This window comes from Leptinotarsa decemlineata, unplaced genomic scaffold, assembly GCF_025532065.1.
Source record: "Leptinotarsa decemlineata unplaced genomic scaffold, Ldec_3_MD MMD2_tig00000251_RagTag_RagTag, whole genome shotgun sequence".
NCBI classification, from domain to species: domain Eukaryota; kingdom Metazoa; phylum Arthropoda; class Insecta; order Coleoptera; family Chrysomelidae; genus Leptinotarsa; species Leptinotarsa decemlineata.
In genome coordinates, this window is record NW_027412547.1 from 10457061 (window position 1) to 10483086 (window position 26026).

Sequence of the window (26026 nt, forward strand, 5' to 3'; positions counted from 1 at the left end):
GGTGATGAATTATAAATTTTTGTACAACTGAAAGGTGATGGTAACAGTGATGGAAGCGTAAGAATTTTTGGATTCTTGAAGTGATCGCTACAGGATGAGCGTTTTGAAACTCCAACTATAGTACGAAGGAATTGATTTTCACGTAGAAATGTATTTCTCTGAAAACTAAAGTAGACGAGTTTCACGATTTTTCAACAATCACAATATCAAATGACTTATTCAGTGTTGCTAGTTTCCACTGGAACCCACTAGTTAAATATTAATTGACAAGTACAAAAGCAAAAATCACACTTCTGAGCACTTCTAACCTCCTATATGCAGAGGTAAATGCATTCAATGAAAATGAATGAAGGTAAAATACCTAATATTAATTCAGAATCAATGTGTACCGACACAAAAAAAATGAGTATTGACCTAGTTCCTTATCAAGTTCGTGATAACGTGACCTTCAGTGTCCCTAAACTTCAGTTGCTATAAGGTACATTACCATACAAAACTGACACAAACTCTGTTTGAACTGATACATCGATTAACAGAAAAACCATTTAGAATGGAAAACTTATTTATTAATTGGTGTTCTTCAGATTCAACAAAAAGATAAAAAAAATCATACTGATATGTACTGATATGTATTTCTGAATTTTCGTTCATGGCTTCAATTTTAACGTCAGTCAGAAAATCATGGTTCAATGCCGATTTTTCATGTAAGAGCTAATACGCAAGTCAAACGAACACCAATTATCAAGAAATGTGTCAACATTTTATAAAAATGCAAGAAGACGATTTTCATTTGATGAAGTGTACTCTTTTCTCGTATTTGTATCAAGAGACAACAAATCTGGAGACTGTGGAAGCCATTCAATGTTACCTTTTCCACTAATTCAGTGCTCTGGAAAATCGACCTCTGATGTAACAGAGCGCATACTGCCTTGATTGTTCGTCATTATTCAGACCACCAATGAGATTAAAATATTATGGGGGTTAAAATGGCTGAAAAGCTAATACTAAAAAAGAATGTCCCTTGATCAAAAAACAAAGTGAGCCTGCACGTTTCTAAAATGTTGATGCAGTTCCTGACAACGGTACTATTTAATTTTCTTTTGGCCACCCTATATGTGACAAATAATAAGAGACTATTCATATGGGCTTCATTACGAATATTTCTACGTTTTAATGACCACCATTATGGATGCATTTTTATGTGCAACTACAAAATTACGTACAATGACACAGCTGCGAAATAGTTTTACATTAGCTTTGAATATGGAATAATCTTTGGTTAGAATTCAGACAAATGGTGAATTTGAGTTTTCCAGTTTACATTTTCAAATTATCTTGATTACAGGTTTCTCAATAATAATTGCCACTCTATTCATTTCATCACATGCAATATGTCAATCACTCATTTTCGTTCACATCACTTTACGATTTTTGAAGGACGCGTTTGTACGATTTTTATCGAAAAATTACAAAGCTAACCTATCATTGACGCTCTTTGTTAATAAATTAATTGAAATATGCGTGCAGATTTAATTTTTTTTAAGGACAAAACACAAGCAATAGAGGAAAATATTTGAGGCGCTCTCAAAGCGGTGCTTTTGCGAAAGTAGCGATTCACATTGGATCTGAATCGCTGGAGATTAAATCCATATGGAAAAACGGAAGTTTATTCCACATAAACACAGTTCTCCAAGTGAAAGAGTTCTTGAACAATGACATTCGAGATTTATAGGAGAGTGACAAATCTCCAACCTTTCTTCGATGTTCCAGACTATCAAGGTTGCCGAGTGATGTTCGTGTCTCCAATCAGGGGGATGGCTCTTTTTTCTGGATGGAATCCAGCAACTTCAGGGTATGCTTAGAGGCAGAACTCCTTACATGAGAACAATACTCCAAAGAAGGTCTGATCTGAGCTTTATAAAACATCAAAAGTTGCTGAGGTGTGTACAGTTTTCTGGCTCGGAACAGTGTTCCAAGCTTTTGAGAAGCAGTCTTTGCAATTCCAGCGACGTGATTGTGCCAAGACATATTGGTGTCCATTTTAACCCTCATTAAGATATTCAACCTGTTGCTGCCGGTGTAGATGTACCTCCGTACCCAATGCCCTGGAATCCTAATGGAATGACGAAACAAGTGTGATGTCGTCAGCAAATCAATATATTGGATTCTTGGTTTTTTCCAATAAGTCGTTGCTATACAATAGAAAGAGGGTTGGAGACAATATGGATCCCTGGGGAACACCAGCGTTTATGGTGAAAGTATTCGAGAGATATCCATCGACGGCCAATTGCAGGGAACGTTTTTTTTGAAATTTGCCCAGCAAACCCTCATGCCACACACGTACAAACGCCTTAGAAATATCAAGCGCAACAACTCTTGAAAATATACTAAAATTTGAAAATGTGTGTACATATAATTCTAAGAAATTCCTCCCTTCACTGATTTTGGCGGATACCAACTCGTGTATCAAAAAGAGGCCCACGTTGTATTGTTAAATCCTATCTGGACGTTTCAAACCTAGAAGTTCGATAGGAATGAATAATTAAACACTCTATACATAAGTATTCGTTGTAAATGAGTATTTTCAGAAAAAAAAGAATATAACATTCATGTTTCTGAATTCAAAAAAGAAATAAAGTACAAAACCTTCTGTTCAATAAATGGATAAATTAACACTTGCCTCAGAACAACGATCTAGAAAATGTTTTAATAATTGCACGTTTGCAAAACAATAAAGAATTTTCAAGGTCTAACCGTCTCGATACTTGATTAGATACGTATTGATTTGGTATCTTTCGTTTGCTGCTTGGAATTGTAATGAAAATAGCCGGATAAATAATACACTCAGTTGAAAATGACATTAATACAAATCCTCGTATGGGTCCTTGTATAAAATTCGGAAATCGATGATTATTGAATCACATGTAACAATAAAACCTGTTTCTTCCATAATGACTACACTGTAAAAAGTCTGCATTATCACACTCGTTATTAATATTAGTACTTGTCTGAGAACGCCACATGTCAAACAGATAAAAATTTTAAGTAATTATAACTGCAACAATATCTAATTTCAATACTCAAATCGCGATCAGTTCCTGAACTAAACACGACAGCGATAACCATCCCCGCACTCCCGATTTTTATTCGCCACCGTAACATGACAAATTTAATTTTATGACTCTTCAGGCAATCATAAAACTCGGTTAGTAAAAATGATCCAATACGAACCGTCAAGTCCACAGTCCATGTGGACTAGTTCGCTGCTGGTTAATTTCTATGTATTGGTTTTTTTGGCCTTTGAAAGTGTCGCCAACTTTAAGAGTGCACAATATCGTTTACTTCATATAATGAATATTACTGGAGTTTTTTCCCAACACCTCGACACGTGTTTCGATCAAGGATTGTCAACTATTCACACAATAGCGTATGCAGATGACACAAATTTCATAGTGAAGGAAATTGATGTAACGACCCTACAGGAAAGAACCCAGGATGTACATGAACAAGTAAACATATGGGTAGAAAAAAATCACTTAACACTCAATACATCTGAAACTGTGATGATGAAGTTCACAATTAGTAAGTGGCCCGAACATTTTGTTATCCATGAAAATGGGGATCTGCCAATTGAATCTTGTACTTCTACAAAAATGTTAGGCGTCACGTTGGACTACAAACTCACATGGACTCCTCATATTGAGACCCTCTGTATTAAATTGAGAAAAAACTGCTATGCTCTGAGATTCATGGCTAATTTTTGTAGTAAAGAGATTTTACTGAGCTTATACTATGCGACCATAAACTGCCACTTGAGATATGGAATTTTGATTTGGGGTACCGGATCTGCTGCTGAAAGAATATTTATTTTGCAAAAATATGCAGTAAGAATCATTGCCGGTATTGGTTGGAGAGAATCATGTAGAAATGCTTTTAAAAATTTCAAGATACTAACTATTGCTGGTCTCTATATTTATGAATTGTGTATATACATTTATAGAAACAAGCATAACACACCTTTCCAGCAACATAATTATCCAACTCGTTCTAGAGGCAAACTGATGCCCAATATTCATAGAACAACTCTTTATCAGAAAAGTTTTCTTTATCTTGGACCAAAAATGTTTAATAAATTAGAAGAATCAATTAAAATATCACCAAATCTTAACATTTTCAAATCAAGACTGAAAAAGGCACTTATTGAAAAAAATTGCTACACACTTGACGAATTTTAAACTGTTTTTTTATATTTTAATGACAAAATATCACAACTATGTGATAAAATTGACTTTCATTTATTTATAGTTATTTTTTTACATAATCTAAGCCAAACAAATAATTATATGTATATACCTATATGTATCATATTTTTAGATTATTGATTACTACAAACATTATACTCTGTAACGTGCCCTACCCTCAGACGTTTTCCTTGTCACTGTACGTATAACAATGTACTTTTTAACAAGGAAATAATAAAAAATTATTATTATTATATAAGTGATCATCTTCAAAGCGGAAGATTAAGACTAGAAACTAATGCGAGCTAACTCTATTTATGCTATATAGGTATCCCATACAGGTAAACCATCCAGGCGTCCCACCCATACAGGTATACCAACCTAAATTAATTTTACAATTTTGCCTTATCTATTATTTTACAATATATGTTTATATAAAACAATGTTCAGCTATATAAAAATTAATTTCACAATATTGCCTATCCAAATTTTATTTTGCAATGTGTCCTTATGTAGTAATCAGTAAACCCAACGATATTATTTTATTTCAAGAAGCTATATATATAGATGCTCTTTGGTATAGGTCCGTCATCGTTATTCATAATATTATTGTGTTTACTTATTTCTACACTCTCATAGGCATCTAGTTGCCTGTTGTTGTTAACTTGTCTAATTAATATTAATGAACTGGAATGGTTTTGTTGCAAAATATGATGGGCGACTGCTGATTTTTCAGGTCTTCCATATTTTACGTGTGCTATGTGTTCCTCATATCTTACTTTAATAGATATTTTTGTCTGTTCACATTCAATTTCCTAAATTCCAGACTTTTCCGAATTCTCGACTTTGTCTTTTGGACTTTCCAAAAGGCTCCGTAGTGTATGACTTGTTTTAAAAACCACCTTCATACCTAGTTCCTTGAAAATCTTTCCAAAGTTCCTCGTATATTCGTGGTATGGAACTGAGATGTATTTATCTCGGTTTTTGTCCTTTCTGAAAGTCGAGATTTCGTTCATTCTTAGCCTAAACTTCTTCCTTATTATGTGTCGAGGTGTTAAAAATAACGATTTGGTGTTGGAAAAAAAATACAGTAATATTCATTACTACACCAAAGGTTCCAAACAGTGCATCATAAGTATCGTTTACTTCGACTATACTTCTGTTAATTTAGAATGCTATTTTTCAGAAAATCAAGCTCATCAAAAAATAACAAGTCAGGGTACCATTGGAAGTAGAATTGAAGTCCAATCAAAATGATGTGCCACTTGACACCCCCTTTCCATAAGCTGTATTTATGTGAAGTTTCATCTAAATCCGTTCAGTCGTTTAGGCGAGAAAGAGCCACGAACATACATACATTTATCCATCCTCACAAACTTTCACATTTATATTAGTATAGATAGATTATGAAAGGAATTATTTCTACCCTTCTGCCTATGGTAACAGACTAAATTCGGTTCAAACGAGGATTACAAAATTTTTCAATGAGCATAGTGAGTGTAATATTATTGCAAGTTCATAATTTCAATAAATATAGTTTAAAAAACTGAAAAACACGCTTTTAAAGAACATCGAACTAAAAAAATATTTTTTTTAAATGAGCTTAAAACAATAACGAACAAAAAAGACTAGTATTATTGTGAAAAAAGCGACGGGCGCTTGATATACAAAAAATATGGCACAAAGCGCCCACGCTTTTTTCACAATAATACTAGTCTTTTTTGTTCGTTATTGTTTTAAGCTTATTAAAAAAATATTTTCAACTTTTTAGTTCGATGTTCTTTGAAAGCCTGTTTTTTGTTTTATAAACTATATTTATTTTTCATTTTTTAGTTTCGTGCTACAAAAGCTTGTTTTTTAGTCTTTTTAAACTATATTTATTATATCTAAACTTTGGGATCAATCAGCCGTATATTGTTTAGAAAAATTACCATTGATATTTTCCGATTTCGGAGAGGGAGCTTGAAAATCAACTACCAAGCCCAAGGAAGGCAGCAGGCGTGCGTGTTAATAAAAAATAATAATTTTTTCAAATGAAGAAATACATGTAAAGTGAGTTCGAATTATATCAAGGAGGTTACGTACAGCATCATCTGCCCGCGAATAGATGAAGCAATAATGTCGATAATACTGTCAAATACAGATCCCGAGCATTTAAACGGGAAAGAAGAGTTACAAACAAACATACAGGTGAAGCTAACATAAAGCGTGTAAACAAAAAGTGATGGAAATAAAAAATTCACAAAATTTGAATAAAACTGTTGTCCAATTTTTTTTCCATTCCAGAGTGATTCTGCTAGATCGACAAGGATATACAAGTATGGGTGTAAAGCTCATTTCCGCTATGACAACAAAATATTTAAGTTGCAAATAATCTTAAAAAGTTGATACTTTCTATAAAGAAGAAAATTTGGTAGCTATTCGCTAGCTTACTAACGACGAAAATTCCATGCATATCTGTAATTTCAAACCAATCAAATTACGTTATTTTGACAAATCACTATGGCAAAGGAGGTACTTTTAGTGGACATTTTTTTCCCGTGGGATACCCAACAGAAAATTATACTGGAAATTTTTGACGTTTACAATAACAGACCATTTGTGACAGATTAGTTTTTATCATATTTTGTTATGATACATTTTAATTACAAAGCTAAGATGTTTTCTATATTCTTCGGACACCTCCTCTCTTCTTACCGTCGAAAATGCAATACTTTGTTTTCAATTAAGCGTCTATGTCTAACAAAATATATATAATATCTAGACAATAATTTATTCACCTTTTTCCAATTCAGTACTCTCAATTTTGCGTAGTTTAGATGCAAATATCCGTGGACAATTCGGAACAAATTTTCTTTCTTCAAGTTAGACCCACAATCCTCTATTAATGCCAGTAATATGATTGATCATTATATCATTATATCGGACAATTTCATGCATATTTTGCATATAGGCAGTATGATTTTCAAATCGATTCATTTTTTAAACAAATAATTTTGTTGGTTTTACTGGCAGTGCAATATTCTTTATTGCAACAAAACACGAGTTTTTTTGATGTTTTGAACTGTCAATATACAATGATCACAGCCTCCTATGATTGATGCTTGCTGACGCTGGTTATGAAATCCATACTATTAAAGCGCGCATAACCCACATTAATAAAAACACAAAAAAAAACTATTTTCTACCACTTGGTGTCACTCAAAACTTATGTAAAATTGAAGAATATAACATTTTCTATCTTGAAATGGTATTCCCATGCAACAATGAGTAGAAATTACTTAGTTACCATAGCAACTCAATAATCAAGTCGACCATACATTTTATGTTTCGCTGGTGACTTGACGAAGAAAATAATTTACATCGTTGAGAATGGAAAAATAAATTTTAAAAATATTTGATTTTCCACCACAATTCGGTGTGGAATTTTCTTACCGAATACCACGCGAGGTAAAATTAATATTCGGAATTTTTTTCTCGCTCATGAATATTTTTAGAAAATTTCCCCCGTCTGCGACTCATGAAATTTTCAAAATATTCATAAGCTCGAAAAAATTTCCGAAATTAATTTGCCTCTAGTGCTATTACTAGTGAAAATATACTTGCTTGATTGGAGTTTTTCAATAATTATTTCCTTTATATAATTCCAACTAAGTACTCATAAATACATTCTTTGCTTATATTCAAACAGCACAGCATTAAACAAAGTATTTGTCATTTGTCGCAATTGTGAACCAAGTCATGTCCAATGTTTTGTTCTTCGCTAACATACCAAGCCTCGTACCAAGCTTAGTCACATTCAGAATTTTATATGAGGATTGCTATTGTGGTGATTTGAAGGAATGGCATTCAGAATTCAATTCGATTGTTTTCAAGAATGGGATTGTGCTAGTAATCAATGGAGAAGTTTCACGATAATGTTAATGCCAGATCAACCTAACGGAACTCCGAATATGAAACAAAACAGTGAAAGATTTTTGAAAATTCATCAATATACAGTGCATTTCTTTAAATGTCCCCCCGTTTAATTTTTTGAACGGGTCAACTCAAAAAATTGAAATTTGGGATAATGAAATTAATCTGTTTAAAAAATCTGTTCAAAATATACCCTCAGAAGCTCCATTTAATTTTTTTTCCCAGATGGCGCCCAGTCACCATTTTGAAAGTTTCATCTGTCAATTTCACTTCAAAATGAAGTATTCATGCATTAATTTCATTATCCCAAATTTCTATTTTTTGAGTTGACCCGTTCAAAAAATAAAGGGGGGGAATTAAATAAATGCACTGTTTGTACTAGGAAATATATCATTGAATTTTGCGTATTTTAGCGTAGAACAATTGGTAGCTGACGCCATCCGATCTAGCCACGATCGCCGCTATAAAATATATGTACGAGTATTTTTCACTTTCAGCCATCGCCATGAAGGAAATTTAATATAAGCAGAGCAAGTAACTTAAAGTAAGAATTCTTTGAAAGACATTTTTTTTGTGATAAACATTGACTGTTTATTACTGTTTTAAGGTACATAATATTCCACAATTTGAAAAATAAACGAAGCTAAATCAGTAGCGAATCTGCTGAAGAGTAATAAAGGCAAACTGAAAAGTTCACCCCGAAAAGTTACTGCATAAAGGTGCGTATTCACAAAAAAAGCGAGCACGAGCGAGCATTCGTGTATGTTTGCCCGTGTTCGCTCGTGTTTGCACGACATATTGATGTCTCGTCCACACCAGAGCGAATATCTTCAAGTTCATAGTCGTAGTTGATCCATCTACTTTGTGCGAGCACCTTTTGATGTACCGCCTTCTTCTCGATCTTTTCTGAACGCGAACAAGCATACGTTCGCTCGCTCGCTAGCCCGTTCTCACCAGACGATTATTGATGCAGAATGCTCGTTCACTCTTGTTCGCTCGTTCTCGCTTTTTTGGTAAATACGCACCTTAATGTGAACCGCTGAGTCCAATCAGTCAGTAACTTGACATATTCCTAAATGTTGCCTACAAATTGAATAATCAATTGAAAAAATAAAATTTATATACTCAACTTTCTTTAGAAGGGTGACGTTTCGAATAATAATACTTTTCCGTTTTCGAAACCTAGAATTCGCTTGAAAACAACGCCTTAATTGTAAACAGCTATTTTTTTTTGGGGATAAAGAAAGTTTTTGACTTTCTGTTACTCCATCTTGATACAAAAATATGTGGGAATCTTCCAAAGAAAGGAAGGAAGTAATCAATTTGAAACTAAGTAACTTTACATATGGATGTGTAGATCATACAAAGAAGCAACTATCAGACACAAACTGGACGAAAGCCCTCCCGAAACAACTACTTTCATATAAACATTGATTTATACGAAAGAAAAAATAAAATAAAATCAGATATCATTCACAGGAGTTCCACTTTAAATAAATGGTAACAAATTGCACTTACATGGAACACTGTCATTCTCACTGATAGACATCGATGTTTCACCGTAAGACACTTGCCCTAAGGCTCGTCAGTACCCAATTGGATAACTTTAGGTTCGTTCCAACCTTGAGTCACAAACAGATTTCCAACTGTTTGTAAATCGTTGTCAACGCGCATGTCTGGTAGATATTGGTTTCTGATTAATTTGAAATTTCTGATTGGAACAGCTGATACTTCAACTGAAGTTTAGCATGGAATTTTAACATAACCTTTAAAAATAATTTGGGAAAGAAAGTTTTTGGCTTTCTACTACTCCATCTTAAATCAAAAAAAGGAGATGAGGGAATCTTTCAAAGAAAGGAAGGAAGTAATCAGTTTGAAAATAAGTAACTCTATACATGGATGTGTAGATCATGCAAAGAAGTAACTTTCAGACACAAACTGAAAGAATGTCCTCCTGAAACAGCTACTTTCATATAAACATTGAATTACACGAAAGAAAAAAAAATTCTTTCGAAACAAATACTTCTATATGAACACTGAATTATACAGAAGATACTTTTCTCTACTCAGTTTTTATTTCAAACATTCCACAACGAATATCACTCATAAAAATATAACCCCTTCAATTCTTTAAAAATAAATCTAATCAAGTGTATTTCTGGAGAGTAAAAGAAGGTTGCAGTATTTTATATCTCTATTCTATTTACTTATCAACATGGAACTGGGAGGTCACCGCAATAATTAATTTGTGTAATTAAAGATGTTCATATTATAGGTTCACTTAAAGAATTCCCAATTTTTCCTGCGCCAGCAAATACATAATTTATTTTATAACAATTTTTGCAGGTTATGTTGTTTGTAAGTTGCATGAACATAAAACAGAAACAGTAATACGGAATACACATGCGTCAGATTGATGGTTAGAAGATAATCCTCAAACCATTCTGATAGATTTCGAACAGGTTTGAATCTTGGATGGAACAGAAAACTGATAGTTTACTAATGGTTGGAAACTCACGTTGGAACGCAATCACATTACTGCGCAGAATCCTGACTGTCAGAAACTGTTTCTGACGCTGGTTGGAACGAACCTATTATAGAAAATACACACAATTCGTTTATGAATTACGATTTTCAATGTCACGGAATAAGTTTGATCTACTTATCTCATCCATGACATCGTAATGACATTCTTTCACCTATTTGATTAAATCCCAGCCAAGAGGAATTTCATTTGAATTGAAGGGGTTATGTTTTTAGTAGTGATTAATTTTTGGGAAAGAAAGTTTTTGGCTTTCAACTTGATACAAAAAAAAATGTGGGAATCTTCCAAAGAAAGGAAGAAAGTAATCAATTTGAAAATAAGTAATTCTATACATAGATACGCAGATCATGCAAAGAAGCAACTTTCAGACACAAACTTTCTTTCCCAAAAATTAATCACTCCTAAAAATATAATCCCTTCAATTCAGCTATATTTTCTTTGACATGCGTCAGAAGATTACTTGCCATTGCTAAGGCGAGAGGCTGAAAATGGAAATATTTACTAAAACTGAATTCTCTGAACACATCCTGTATATGTATTCATTTGGACTATCGTATATGACATCTGGACATTCAATTCATTTGACGTGTGTCAAAAAAATATAGGAGTTGTGCTCAAGTGATTTGGATTTTTCAAAAGGAAAAGGATTATTTTCCGAAACGTCGACCATCTAAAGAAAGCTTTAATTTTTTTCCTATTGATTATTCAATTCGTAGGCAATAATTATGAGTGAAATTTACTAATTGGATTCTTCAGTGGTTTATATTACGCAGTAATATTTCGGGGTGAACTTTTCAGTTTGCCCTTCATTACACTTCAGTAGATTCTCTATTGATTTGGCTCTGTTCATTTTTCAGATTGTGAAAGGTTATACTTCTGAAAACAGTAATGAACATTAAAGTAGGTATTAAGACAACAAAGTGAATATGAAAATCGTCACATCGCGTCACACACCGGACAAAATTTTTAATGCAGGCACAACTTTCTCATTTGTAGAGATATTTTGTTAATTTGCTCACATATAGTTTAATTCTATTTCACCTAACTTTTTATAACTAATTTATATTGAAGACATGAAAACTTTAGGCTTTGATATAAACTCATTATGCTCTTATGACAATTTTTTTAGCGGACATAAATGATATCCTATTCATATGTCCCCACTTCGAACGGTACTGGCCCGATTTCTTAGATAATTTGCTTTCCTCGAATATTTCGTTACCAACCAATAAAACAGTCCTTTCAGGTACACTCAATGAAAAAATATAGGTACAATATAATTCTAAAATTCATGACTGTTTATTCAATCAGTCAATTCGATCGTAACTATCGTGTATTCTGTATTAACCAAATTGCCATTATCAGGAGATAATTGGAAGCAGTTTACTCAATATTCTGAGTCATATCGATTGTAATAAACGTTTAAAGAAACAAGAGTATGAATTTCTAACTCATAACTTTACTTGTCTTTATGGCAGGCTTTATGTAGTAGGAAAGTCCTAATACCAATAGGGAAGTAACGGAATTTTCGGAGAGAGAATTGCCTGCTGAGTATAACAACCGTTATTTTTTATAAAAATATTCAAGAATTATTTCTTGAACGAGTTTATAATACAGAGCCTTATTCCATTTCGTTATGTTATCTTCAAACGTCACCATGAAAGAATGTTTTCATTCTTTCCAAGAAAATGATCGGGATTCACTGAATTTTTGTTCATACCAACGAAGAGAAATACCGGATAAGTTGAATCTCAAATGATTTATTTTCTAATCTTCTGAAGTCCATCTGTTGGACACGGCCATGAATTCATATTGTTTTTTCATTTGGGTTATCATCTTTAATGAATATTACTGGAGTTTTTTCCCAACACCAAATCGTTATTTTAACACCTCGAGAGGAAGATTGAATCTTCCTCCTGAAGATGATCACTTGGTGATCGAAACACGTGTCGAGGTATTAAACTAACGATTTGGTGATGAAAAAAAATCTCCAGTAAACTTAATTAGTACATTAAAGGTTACAAACAGTGCATCACAAGATCATCTTTAATATTATATGGGTTGATTTTAATAATTTTGGAATTGTCTGTCACCATTGACAGCCTTTTTGACATCATATGGTGGAGTTCTTCTATTCCAATAACTAGTTTAACTTCCAGGTCTTCCCTATCTCCACTGTTTTCATCATAATTGATCTGATGATATTATTTTTGGAGGTTACACTTTGGAAGAATGTGAAAATATTACTTTAAAAATTTTGAGAAATTTGATGAAAATAACTTTAAAATAAACTTTAACCCCACTGGAGATCTGAGGAATGGATTGGCAAGATGGCAATTATTTTATGGCAAATATTTTTGAAAAGTTTCGATATGGAGGTCAATCATAAAAATGGAAAAGAACTGAAAGATGCTGATTATGAAACACCCAACAATATTCAAGACTTTTTGGTGTAATTTGGTTACACAAAGTTTGGAAAAAATGGAAGATGGCAGATATCAAGTTAAAAGCAAGCAAATGATAAAGCAAATTCTGAAATTGTATCACAACGATTAGGGATATTATAAAACCTATTACATCGATATTTCGAAATCAATCTCTAAATTTTAACAGAAACTATGATAACGAAGTCTCGTTAGATGTCCAGATTCGATTTAATTATTTGAACGAAAAACTGGTTTCATATTTGGATGGACATTTTCCAGTTTAGAATTGGAATATTCAAAGTTTTTCAACAACAATGGCAACTGATGTTAATGAAATGATGAATACTGCATTTTTATATATTATTCACTTTAAATATTTGTTTTTTTATTATATGCGTTTGAAAGTGTGTTTGAATATCAGAAGTATTTGTCAACTATTTAATACTCTGTTAATTTCTCAGAGATAATCTATACAAATTATTTAATGAGAATTATCATATTTAATCTGAATGAAATTTTGTAAAAACACATTTTATCATATTACTCAATCACTAAAAACAAACTCGAATTTACACAACTACGTCATAAACAATCAAGTTCTGGAGTGTCCTGACACACTCACTGATCTTGGTGTTACTTTTGATTCATCCCTCTCTTTCAATAAACATATTGGCACTACTCTAACAGCAGCTTATCGCATGTATGAATTCTTAGTTAGAAATACAAAAGACTTCGAAAAAGCTTCAACATTGAAATTACTTTATTTCAATTTTGTTCGATCTAGGCTGGAATATGCATCTGTCGTGTGGAGTCCCTACTATCAGGTTCATATAAATCAACTAGAAGTCCTACAGAGGCGCTTCCTAAAATATATGTCTTTTAAATTTCAAGGCACGTATCCTGCCGTAGGAATACCCTTTTATGAATTGCTTGTAACTCACAATTTTTATAGTCTCGTAAGGCGTAAATATTATTCATTTCTTTTTTTATTCAAGGTCATAAACAATATCATTACCTGCTCTCAACTGTTAAGTACATATGTTGAATTTTTGGGTTCCTAGACGGTCATCTAGGAATAGTCTCACATTTTATCTCAACACTCTGCGTACAAATATAATGAAAAAATCTCCAATTTAACATTGTGCGATACCTCTAATTCTGTTAGTCATGTCCCAGATATATTCAACTGCCAGATTATACAAATCAAAAGACATTTCTTAGCTAACTGACAGTTCTGTTTTTAATTTTTTTTTTATATAGATTCACAAATTATATTATGTAAGTACATATTTGTAAATGCCACTATTTACTACATATTCTGTAATTGGGTTCATCCTGTAGAATAGTGTATGAAATAAATAAATAAATATTACATGTTTCACAAGTATCACACGAAATGAAGTTTAGTGAAAAACTACGCATTCATTTATTTGCAAATTAGTTGTACAAAATTCCCCATCAATTTTCCCAGAATGATTATGGTCAGTGTTCCTAAGTTACTCATTCAACTCTTCAGATGTCACAAATAGTATTTTATATATCATAGATTTTAAATGACCTCGCAGAAAAAATCTCCAAAGAGGTTAACTCCGATGAACAACTCGGCTACTCTATTGTATCCCGTTGACCAATCCACTGGACACCCACTAACGCGAAAATCAATCATTTCATCTGCTGACAAAACAAAAATTTTCAACAATTGAGAGTTTACGAAGTTGATTACCGGCGTTATCAAAATGAATATTTAATGAAATGTTCAAACAAATCCACACAAATTCAAACATCCATAAATGAACACAGAACTCCAACATGTGACAAAAGAGGTGGATTGGCATCGCCTGAATAAAGAAATTAAATCCTTCGAGAGAAATGTCGATCATCGCTATGAAAATATCACGGATGGAGAAATAACATTTGGATGAAATTTGTGAAGGTGTGCAATTACCAAAGCACAGCTGTTGTTTTCCAAATAAATGTTTTGGGATACATAACAACATTTCTGATCACGTCTAAGTAAGTAGACTTTTTTCTTATAGGCTTCGATGGGGTTGTTCCAAAAGTCTTGTCCGTTTTTACGAGTTTACTTTAAACTGTAATATCTTAGTGGATACGTAACACAAGTAGATTAATTCCGTCAGTATGAAAATGGGGTACTCGAGATTCGATATGGTCGACGAAAGCTTTTTTTTTCCTGGTCCTGATTGGCGAAGGTTCTACCGGTAAGAAAGTTATCGAAGTACTTGAAAATATGGTAGTCGGTTGGCGAGAGGTCTGGGGTGAGGCAGAACTTCAACATTCAATTATTTTGATTTTCAGCCGTGATTTATGAAACGTGCGGACGGGCGTTGACGTGGAACAGGATCGGACCTCTTATGTTGACCAGTGTCCTTTGAATTGAATATTTGGGTGATTATTTCAGACAAGCGGTAAAATCGGAAATAATTCTTCGAAGAAAACATATTTCAACTGTGTGTGATATTAAAACATATTGACAACTGAGGTGTTTTTTTGATAGTGGGTTCTGCTAGTTTTACCGTTGAGTTGGCAGAAAAAAATCGAAATCTTCGAATTTGTAATATTTGGCACAAAATAATGAAAACGAATGGCTACTACTCCGAACAATCATATAATGAAGAATTGCTTCTATTTTCGAAATTTACTAGCAGTGAAAACATATTGTTTCAATTTTCGGTAAACTTAATAAATCTTGTCAACACGTTTTTGATTATACTTTGAAAACTTATTTTATATTCCATTTTTCAATTCCAATAAGTGTGCGAAACAGTATACAGAGTCATTACCAATATAGGAGTAACCTTTATAACTACAATGTATAATTTACTCACTGTGTTATATGAAGTGCCTACAGTTTATAAGTTGTCAAAATAACTATTTGTGTAGCATAAAAAAATTGAAATCGTAGGAACTTTATAAAAATCAACATGTAAACAATTCAAACCTCGATTCAAACTGTCAAACGGTCTGAACATCAAAGAAATTCCCGACGCCGACGATTCACGTTGGTTCAGCTGTATTCCTTTTTCACTTTTAGAAGAAAAAGATACCGCATATATATGTTTTATCGCAGTTGATGGCGCATATGCATCCTTTTATCATCCCAACTGTATGTATATCTGTATGTAAACTAAATTTCTGATGCAAAACTGTGGACACAGCTCATTAGGTTTCACTGAAGATACAATCATTATGGAATCTCTGAAAATTTCTAATGATTCATTTATTAACAGCTAGCCTTAATAGGAGTGTACATAAAAACAATACTAACAACATCTATAATTAATACCAAAATTGATATTACCTATAAACGTCAAACAATATGAATATCGTTAACACAAAATTGGAACGTTTTATTCTCGGTTATTTCAAGTTTTGCCTATGAAAGTATGTAGATTTCATAAAACTATCCATTTATCCGGAGGTAGATGTTATCCTTGAGTTAAACAGCTGATGCTGCAAGAAAATATTTCACGTACCTACTTCATTTGCAATGCAGGCTTTGGACATTTGTTTTTCATTCATCAAAACATGTTTTCTTTATTAGATTAACACATTGCCATAGTTTTCAAAGTAGGGTGGTTCAAAAACAAATAACCTGTGTTCAACAAATAGTACAAAAATTAGTACGTACGAATCAGAAATCCTATATTTTTCAAACACTACTGCAACTACTGCATAAACATTACCTTGGTAACGTCTGCCGTTGCTCAAAACAAAACATAACCACAAAATTGCAACACAAACAAAACTTACCTTTCCTGAAGCTTTCTTGTACCGTAAGGTCGCTTCCCTGATGAGGTCCTTTACCAAAATATCTCCGTCTCCGCAAGGCACAACCACTCTCACATTTCCGAAACAGACAGTCACCTTCATTTTTTCAAAAAAGAATCCCGCTAGAATCTCAGGTAACTTGACGCCATGCCACTACGATTTTAACGTCCATTTCATTCACCTTTTACGTTATTCACCGACTGACTAACACTCCGTAACATATTTTCAGTTAGAAACTGAATTTACTTGATTATTACGAGTCTGTATCGTGCACAATTACACATTTTCAAAGAAAACAAATCGTTGGAGGACAGATCATACGCTTTCACTCAGTGTGTATCACTAACTAAAAATTTCAAACGAGTTTTTTCCCCCTCTTTGGCTACCTGTTCGCGGCGGCCAATGGATTAAGGAGTTCGAAGCATGTGGCTGGCATGACAACTATCAATGGAATGTTTGTGGTGTGATGTTGCCAGATCACCGGAAAAGGTGTTGAAAATATAGAAGATCTAGGGATTTCAAATCGACTTTTTCAATTCAATTTTCTATTAGAAAAACCCCGGGGTCGGGATGAATGACATAGAGTTACTTAATGAATATTTAACATGTCTTCTCATACTATTTCAATTAGGAAATCCTGCAAATTTAAAATTGTGATAATTTCAACAGAAATAAAATAGTTAATTGGATCAGGCGATCGCAGTATTTTATTACATGAAACAGAACTAAGTTATTGAGATATATTCACATTTCTACTTACTTACACCGTGTTTCAGTAGCTCTCTGAATTTTAATTCAAATGAACTTTCAATTATTCCAATGTTCACAATGGTAAGGTCTGATTTTCTTTAATTTCCTTAATTTTTGAGAAATTCGGATAGAAACGAAATTATTGTAGGCTGAATTTCTGTTTTTCCGTTAGTCAGCTGTAGCCCCCATACATACGACATATATAAGTCGAAACTTTTCCAATCTACAGATTAACGAGGTATTTAATTGTAACATGCGATTGATAGCACGGGTTGGCCGATTAGTATTGAAAATCGATCGACCGGCCGTAGTACTATAACCACCGTGCCACATAGCGGTCGATTGGATGAGTAAGAAAAAGCACTCGCGCTAATTTAACCGTCCTACCACCAGCATTTGCCTGCTATGTTTTGATAAAGGTTGAATACCTAGGTAATTCAATTGTCAATTGCCAGATATCAGATATAAATGAAAAATCAAATCGATAATGAAAAAAATCCAATAATGTTATCAATTTTGTCCCGAAATGGGGTGAGTGAAAAAATTCTGTTTTTCCGTTAATCAGATGTCGCCCCATACGAACGACAACTCTCCGAAGTTGAGAAACTTGTGCGAGCTAAGAACTATCGAGGTCTTACCTTTTAACGTGTGATTCCTAACACGGTTGCAGAATCATGCCAGCTTCAACCAGATAAATTCTCTCGAGAAAAATATCTGGTCGAGGCGGGAATCGAACCCACGGCCTCGTGAGACGGGCGCACTACCACCGCGGCCAATTCCACAATGAATGAAAAAATAAATGAAGGAAGACAGGAACTGTACATTTTTTTGGATATCTTTAGTTTCAAACTGAAGATAATTTAATTTCTTTCAATTGGGTTGAATCTTAAAGTAGAAAATATGAGAGACTTGACAACGTTGACTCTCGCTCTATTATTAATTATTGAAATTTTGAGCTAACCAAATTATTCAACTCATATGTTTACAAGATGAACATAAATATGCTGGTTCATAACAGAAAAATAATAACCAGAAGGTACCTATCATGCAAGGAAATCAAACAAATCTATTTATTCCATCGTCATTCTTTTTTTCATACGCCAAACTTGTCTAGAAGAATATGATATACATCCAGCAAGTACAGGGCAAAATATTGTTGAAATGAGTGTCTCATGAAAAAGGTGGGATTAAAAAGCAATTACCCATGAGGCTGCAGTTTTTTTCAGAGACTTGGGAGAAATTGACAAGTTATACGGCTCCAAAGTAGGTAATAGAAAAAATATTAGCTACTTTCCGCCGTTTAAAACAGCTAAGTGCATAGGGTGCATAGGGAAAATTCACAAATTTCACTGTTTGACGGTTTATATTAAGTACGCATGCAGTACCTTTTCAGGATGAACTTAACCCTTTCTCATCTACTTTTACATTTACTCAGATTGTAGGAGGTTGAAAAGCCAAAAACAAACAAAGAAATATAATTTGCCTCTCAATAACCTAGATTTCTAACAGATATTTTTTCAATGAATGGTCAATAATGAATCTTTTTTTCTTTATGTCTCCACATCCGCCTTTGCATAGGCTTAACCTTTGTCTGTGAGAATATTATCCTATCACTAATCCTAGAGATTTTTGTTTCATTTATCTTTCTTTTCATAAATATCATTTCTGAGGCCGTCAGTCTACCCTTTTTTCTTTGATGGAAAAAATTATATAACTTGCGTTTTTTATCCCTTCTTTCATTTTCGCACAGGCAATTATTTAGTGCTATCGCTCACATTTTTTCATTTTCATTTTTTTTCTTTTCTCTAACATAATATCCAAATTTAATATTTTCAGAGCTTTGCCGTATATTTCCAGGTTTTCATTTGAGGTTGAGTCATCTTCAGTTGGATGTTGGAAGTTCAGAACCGAAATATTGGGATGAGTCAGATGAAAAAAATGTTTCAAAATATTGAAAATTATCCAATAATATAGAAAAAATGACAAAAAACTAAAACTGAAAGAGGAAACGATGATGGGAAATGAAAAAATTATATGAAAAAAAAAAGATTTCAAACCAAACTACTTCACATTACGTTTCGATAGTTAGTATTCATAATCGTCCTTGGGTGATAACTGGCCTATTTTTCGGTTCAGTACTTGGAGCATGTTTTCTTGCTTGATTAGAAGATTATGCATTGCTGCTATTAACACTAGTTTCACTACATGCGTTGTGGTTAAACATGTACTCAAACTTCCTTTCCAAACTTTGATTGCAGCTTGGGAACACTTGATGTCATGTTTGGACCCACTATTATAACATCAGTGGCCTGAAGCTGAAATCATCCACAGGGAAAAGAAAAATGCATCTCCATGTCGTGATTGTCTTGTTCACATTCTTCTACTTTTTTCACATAATTTTTTATTGTAACTTTCTAGTGCCTAATGTAAACTTTTCTTCATTCTTCCCCCATTTTTTCCTGAATTATTTTTAGTTGTTCTTTATATTTCTTGTAACTTTTGGATCTCTTATGTGTAAGTAGTTTTTTTCATCAATTTTAGTACTAAAAATATCAATAAATAAACATTCCTATATTTTATAAAAACATCCAGTCTCAAATCATGAGACCCATAATCACACTGTATTAAAAATTGTAGATAAGGTAGCATATAAAACAGGTCTTCCGACAAAAATGAATTAACTCTCTTTGTATCAATTGATCAAAATTTATCAAATCATTTCTTGGTAGTAATGTGTTGAACTGAATTATTTAACATCTGATTATATTCAAATCTCACATGGTGCAACCCAAGGGTCCATTTCATCTCCGTTACTCTTTATTATGTATAAACCGAGGCTACATTGCAATATTTGCTGATGATACCACGATAGCTATAGCAGGCAATAATGCTGAGCAACTCATCAGCAAATCTGAACACTTTATTGGATCAGTTCAGTACCTGGTGCCAAAGAAATAAGCTTATAATAAATTGATGGATGTAGCCGTTACTACGTGGTAGGGAATCATAATGAAGAAAAATTCAATTCTTTTTTCTTCATTAAATAAGCTTATCCTAAATACTTCTAAATCGATCTTCACTTCAGAAGAAATATTCCAAATGGTCGATGATCTAACTATATTATTCAAACGTCTGAAGAAATAAATTTTTGATGGATCTACCTAGACGCCAATCTAAATTGGGATAAGCAGGTGGACTATATATGTGCTAAGCTAAACAGAGCATATTATGCCATAAAACAGCTGAAATCCAGTTTGGTGATTTACTCAGATATTATGCCATGGTCTATCCTCAGTTCAAATATTATGGCTTGGGGCATGGCAAGGGGTTTTTCTAGAGTCCATATAGCACAGAAACGCATCGTAAGGCCAATCTTCAATATGGATTTCCGAGGTAGCTGCCGGCCCGTTTTTATAGACAAAAAAATATTGACAGCCCCCTCCATCCTCAAATGTATCATATTTGTTGAACAAAACCATAAATTAATGATGAGACTGCTTTACAACATCTTCTAAAAATCCCACATCATCAAATGACAAACTATAAAAAATCCTCTCAGTATAATGCCATTACATGCTTCAATGAGCTGCCAAGTGTAGTTAAAAAAATAACAAGTGACAAAATATTTCATGATTGTATTAAAAATATTCTTTCATAACAGCTATTACCAGTTACCAAGATTTTTTTATTGACAATCTAACAAATAATCAATCAGATTTAATTTTTGTAAATGGTGTAAAATGTTCACTAAAGTTATCCCTCATCTTGTAAAAAGAATTCGTCCTTCAGTTGGAAATAACAGTTTCGTACACAGCATCCTAGTAATTCCATAATTACTTCTATAGGTGAATTCGTTCTATCTTCCAGGTCCCCGTCTTCGGATAGCTTCTTCTGTATGATTTGGAGTGCTTCTTCGACCGAGGCACTCCAAATCAGCCCTGTCCCGTCTGTTCAGCCTATCCCCCCCTTGGTAGGCCTGAGGCCACTTTAAAACCAGTCATCAGGTACGTGTTATTATAAATGCTGGTTGGAAGCGGTACCACTATGTTCACGGCTACTCTCTCCAAGTAGCTACCCGCGAGACGCTTTACACTGACCTCAATCGTTAAGAATCTCTAAGACCTAATAGATTAGGTCTTAGACTCAATAAGGTCTACTAGAACTTCTGCTTGTGAATTTACTGCCACATCAGCCTTTTTCTTTCGTTATCCAACTTCCGTACAATTTTCAAAATTAAATTTCTATTTTTTTTGTATAGTGGGTATTATCTTCGGAAGTCGTCATTGTCGTCAATCGCTCCATTGGGTGATTGTTCCAGATATCTGTCCGTATCTCTGGACAAAAATACTCAAAGAGTTTCAACTTCTAAAATAATAAGAATTCCATACTTGCTTTCATGTCGACTGTATTGATTTTTTTTAAATATGCAAGAACAATAAATATCTGCTGGAAATCTGGCGACTAGAAAAACATGTTTTTTTTTCTCTCTTTGGTTGCTAGCATTGCTTCGAGTTTTGAGGATTTGTGGCAATCCCTTTTAATAAACTTTTTTTTTCTCTTAAACGTAAACACTTCTAATTCAGTTGCAGATGTGCATTCCCATACATTTCAGAGTGAATATTCATGTGATTCCACTAAGCACTACGTCCATTAGACGTTGGAATATTGCATTTTTGTTATTTTGTTTTCAGGAAAAATAGTTATTTGAGTATTTTATTGAAGAAATCGAAGAGTTCTATAGTTGATAGAGGACCTGTTCCTCAATTTTGACAATTATAATGATAGGCAGTCAATGTATAGTATCAGTTTTTCGAACAACAGTGGACTTGTTTGGGCTTCAATAGCAGTCCCGTTTCAAATGACATTTTTGCGGTAGTTGAAACATTTAGATCGATCTCTTATTCTAAACCCAACCCCATTCATTTATACATTTTAGATGGTAAGGAGTGTGATTTTTTTATTATTATTATAAATCCAGAAACTTCTAGGATTATTATTGATATTATTCTCTATTTTATTCATATATGCTTGATGGCAAGTGTTTCTCAAAGCTTTGCACTTTTCTCTCAAATAACAAAATTCTTCATATTTATAAAAATTTCCATTTTTGTATTCTCTGTGAACCGATTTCTTCTTGAAAACCATTTTTTTTCAGCTCAGAATTGAACCATATTGGGAAAGTAGAAGCTTCATATTTTTTTTAGTGGAACATAGTACCTACTCCAGAGCAGTATAGAGAATATTGTAAAAATATTGTACAATTTCGGTATCCCAACTGATACTTGCCAAGAAATCATTCATGCCCATACAATCTCCATTTACAATTCATAAAAGTATTCATCATATTTTAGATATTCCTTTGTATCATTTTTTAAATCAAAACATACCGAAGAATTGGGCACAGTTTTTTTCTAAAATATAATCAACGGTAGTAATATGTTCCATATAAGTATTCACTACAGAAGATGGAGGAATATATACACCGCCGATAATGATTGTTAAAGCACCTATTGATAATTTAACATACGGATGTTCTATATTGTCAGGAGATATGTCGATTAACTTAGTTATTAAAGATTCTCTAATGGCTATTAGTAATACTCCTCCTCCTTTTTTAATCGCTATTTGTTTGGCCTCTATCTGATCTATCTATATATGTTCACTATCGGAAAAGTCTCTATTAGGCCATGTTTCTACTAAAAGTATAATATCATAGTTTGAACACATAACACTTTGTTGAAATTCTATTTTTGTTCTCATACCGCCGACATTTTGAAAATACACAGAAAACTGATTGGGTTTTACTTTTTTGCAGCCGCTTCAGTGATTTGAGGTACCCCATTCACATATCTTATTATAACATTTTCTCCCCTCTGCTTTCTATCATCGACTCTAATAAATATTTTCTAAGTAGTTATTCTAAAAATTCGATCAGCTTTATGTTATTCTTCTTTGTTATTGAGTTTTACTTGACAAAACTTCCGTTGGTGGTAGAAAGACTTCTTGGCATCTTCAAACTCAAGAACATTCACGTTGTCATCAGTCACATGACTTAGTGAAGAAATAAAATAGAGAAAGATAACACACAACAAACTAATACAGAGTACAAATTGGCAAAAGTATTCAAAGTGAAAAGATACCAATTATTCAACAGTCAGTTTTCTCCTGAAAGAAGGCAATATGTAAGTTATTGTCGGATGCCCCACCTTCAATACTTCATGGAGTCTTATGTCTCGAAACCCACTGACTGGACACGAAACAAAGCCGTGAATACCAATCTTGTGAAGTCTTCAGGAGTTTTGGTAGGTATTTTTTCAATATCGGCCACAAATTACTTCAGAGTCTCGGATGTTCTTTGAGCTCTTGTTTTTTATTAGGCCTAGCAAAACATTATCTTCATAATTGAGGAAATCTTTTCCTAATTCTACCGCATATTGACAAGTGCTTCGTGCATATCTCAAGTTCAAAAATATTTCTTTGTCTTCCTGTTGTTTTTCCAACCATTGCCCTCATCCCCTTCTATTTTTTCATTAGTTTCAATAACAAGTCACGATCTTTTCAGCTCATCTGTATTAACTCTCTATCCACTGTTTATAAATTCACAAAAAATGCAGTCATTCGTCCCACTTATGACACAAATGTTATTTATTTCGTGTGGCCATTGATAAGTCAGATTTTGTATTTTTATACAAATTCAACAATTTGATTTCTTTTCCCAACAAAAGACACAATTTTCACTTTGCTATCAGTTGGAATGGTTAATTATATTTGTTTGAAGGTGGTTGACAATGTTTCATGGTGTATTTAATCAGTTCGGACTTCCATTGTCTAATATGATATAAATTGATTTGAACTCCCTGAAAAAAATTAAAAAGATCAACGAAAATAACAATTTTATTAAACAAAAAACTGAAATTACAAAGAAATAACATACAAGCAACAATCAAAAAAATAAAAAATAGAAATATTAATAAAAGCTGAAAATTAAAAAATATTATTAACAAAAATTGAAAAATAAAAATTAAAAGATTCTAATTCGAGTGCTTTCACCTATCCCCTCCTCTCCCCTCTCTCCGCTTCATTGGTTTTAGCGGAAGATGACCGTTTGGCGGGAGTTGGTCGTTTTTCGCTTGATTTGAGGTTTCCATATGTTACGTATCTCTACGCTAGCTTAACTAAATGCGTTGTTGGACAACAACGGTTTCTTTGAATTCTCTCCTAAACCAGTGTTCCTTTTTTTGTGGTTGATCATATTATTGGAATACTACTGACTTTCAGTTGAATGTCTGATAGAAATTAGATTTTGAATGTCAATATCCCTCTATACTCTGTTTTTAGTATGAAAGTATCAAAAAAACCTTGTGACAAAAATACTGGAGCTTTCTATTAATATATATCATCACCAAAATGTTGTAATAATGTAGTTTGCCGGATAGCCCAGGGTAATTCAGATCTTCAAGAATGGTAGCTTTTGGGTTAAAGGTCAAGTAAACGATATAGTGCAACCTACCTTCCAACAGTTCCCTTTTAATAAAATAGTTAGGGAGCTAACTAATTTTGTTATTCAATAAACATTTCAAATAACAGAGTGATGATTGAAAATACTTCTGAATACTACTTACTCACATATATATATATACAATCTATCGCTTCAAAAACACTTCACTTACTTTCTTCGAAAGCTTCTGATAATTCCTCTTCCATATTCTCTGTTTCACTATCACTGTCGTCATTTAAATCAATAATGAATTTATTTCCACCATTAATATGGAAGTGTCCAATCACCATATAGTCTTTTTCAACTAAAATTACCTTTTCTGCCAGTCTTCTTCGGTAATATTAGATACTTCTTCTTTAACTAGCTCTATTACCTCCATATCAAATTTTGGAAAATTATTTTTACGGCTGATGCTTTGTTTCAATTTTCCCCAAATCAACTCTATGGGATTGAAAACACAAAAACAGGGGGGAAGTCTCAGTATGGTGATGTGTCCATACTTTTCAGCAATATTCTCAAGGGCATACACTTATTCAAATGTTTTTGTCTGTAAAACTTCAAGAAGTTGTTTTTTTGTATAGTTATCTTCAAAACACAAATTGTTATCCATTAAAAAACTGTGCATTTCATCTTTCCTCGAATTTTTATTCGGTACTTTGATGAGCTGTCGCGAATGATAGAAAGCGTTGTCAAAAACTATCACACTATTCGCATCCAAATTTGGGATCAGTGTTTTCAAACCATTCCTCAAAAATATTAGCTTCCATGTTCTTATGATAGTCAACATTGCAGCCCTCAAGTATTTTCTACATATTTTCAAAGAATGCGGAACCCATCCTTTACTTCCCCCGCAATGCACAAT

At 33.1% G+C, this 26026-nt stretch overlaps 1 protein-coding gene across 1 annotated transcript in view; it reads right to left on the reverse strand.

Annotated features, from left to right (window-relative positions):
* The window catches only part of LOC111503500 (partitioning defective 3 homolog), a 211996-nt gene extending 194725 nt beyond the window's left edge, over positions 1–17271 (reverse strand). Inside the window, exon 1 of the mRNA XM_074173674.1 lies at positions 16899–17271. Coding sequence (XP_074029775.1) covers positions 16899–17018 — 120 coding nt within the window. The 5' untranslated portion in view covers positions 17019–17271. The remainder of the gene's footprint in view (positions 1–16898) is intronic.
* Positions 17272–26026: the final 8755 nt, after the last annotated feature.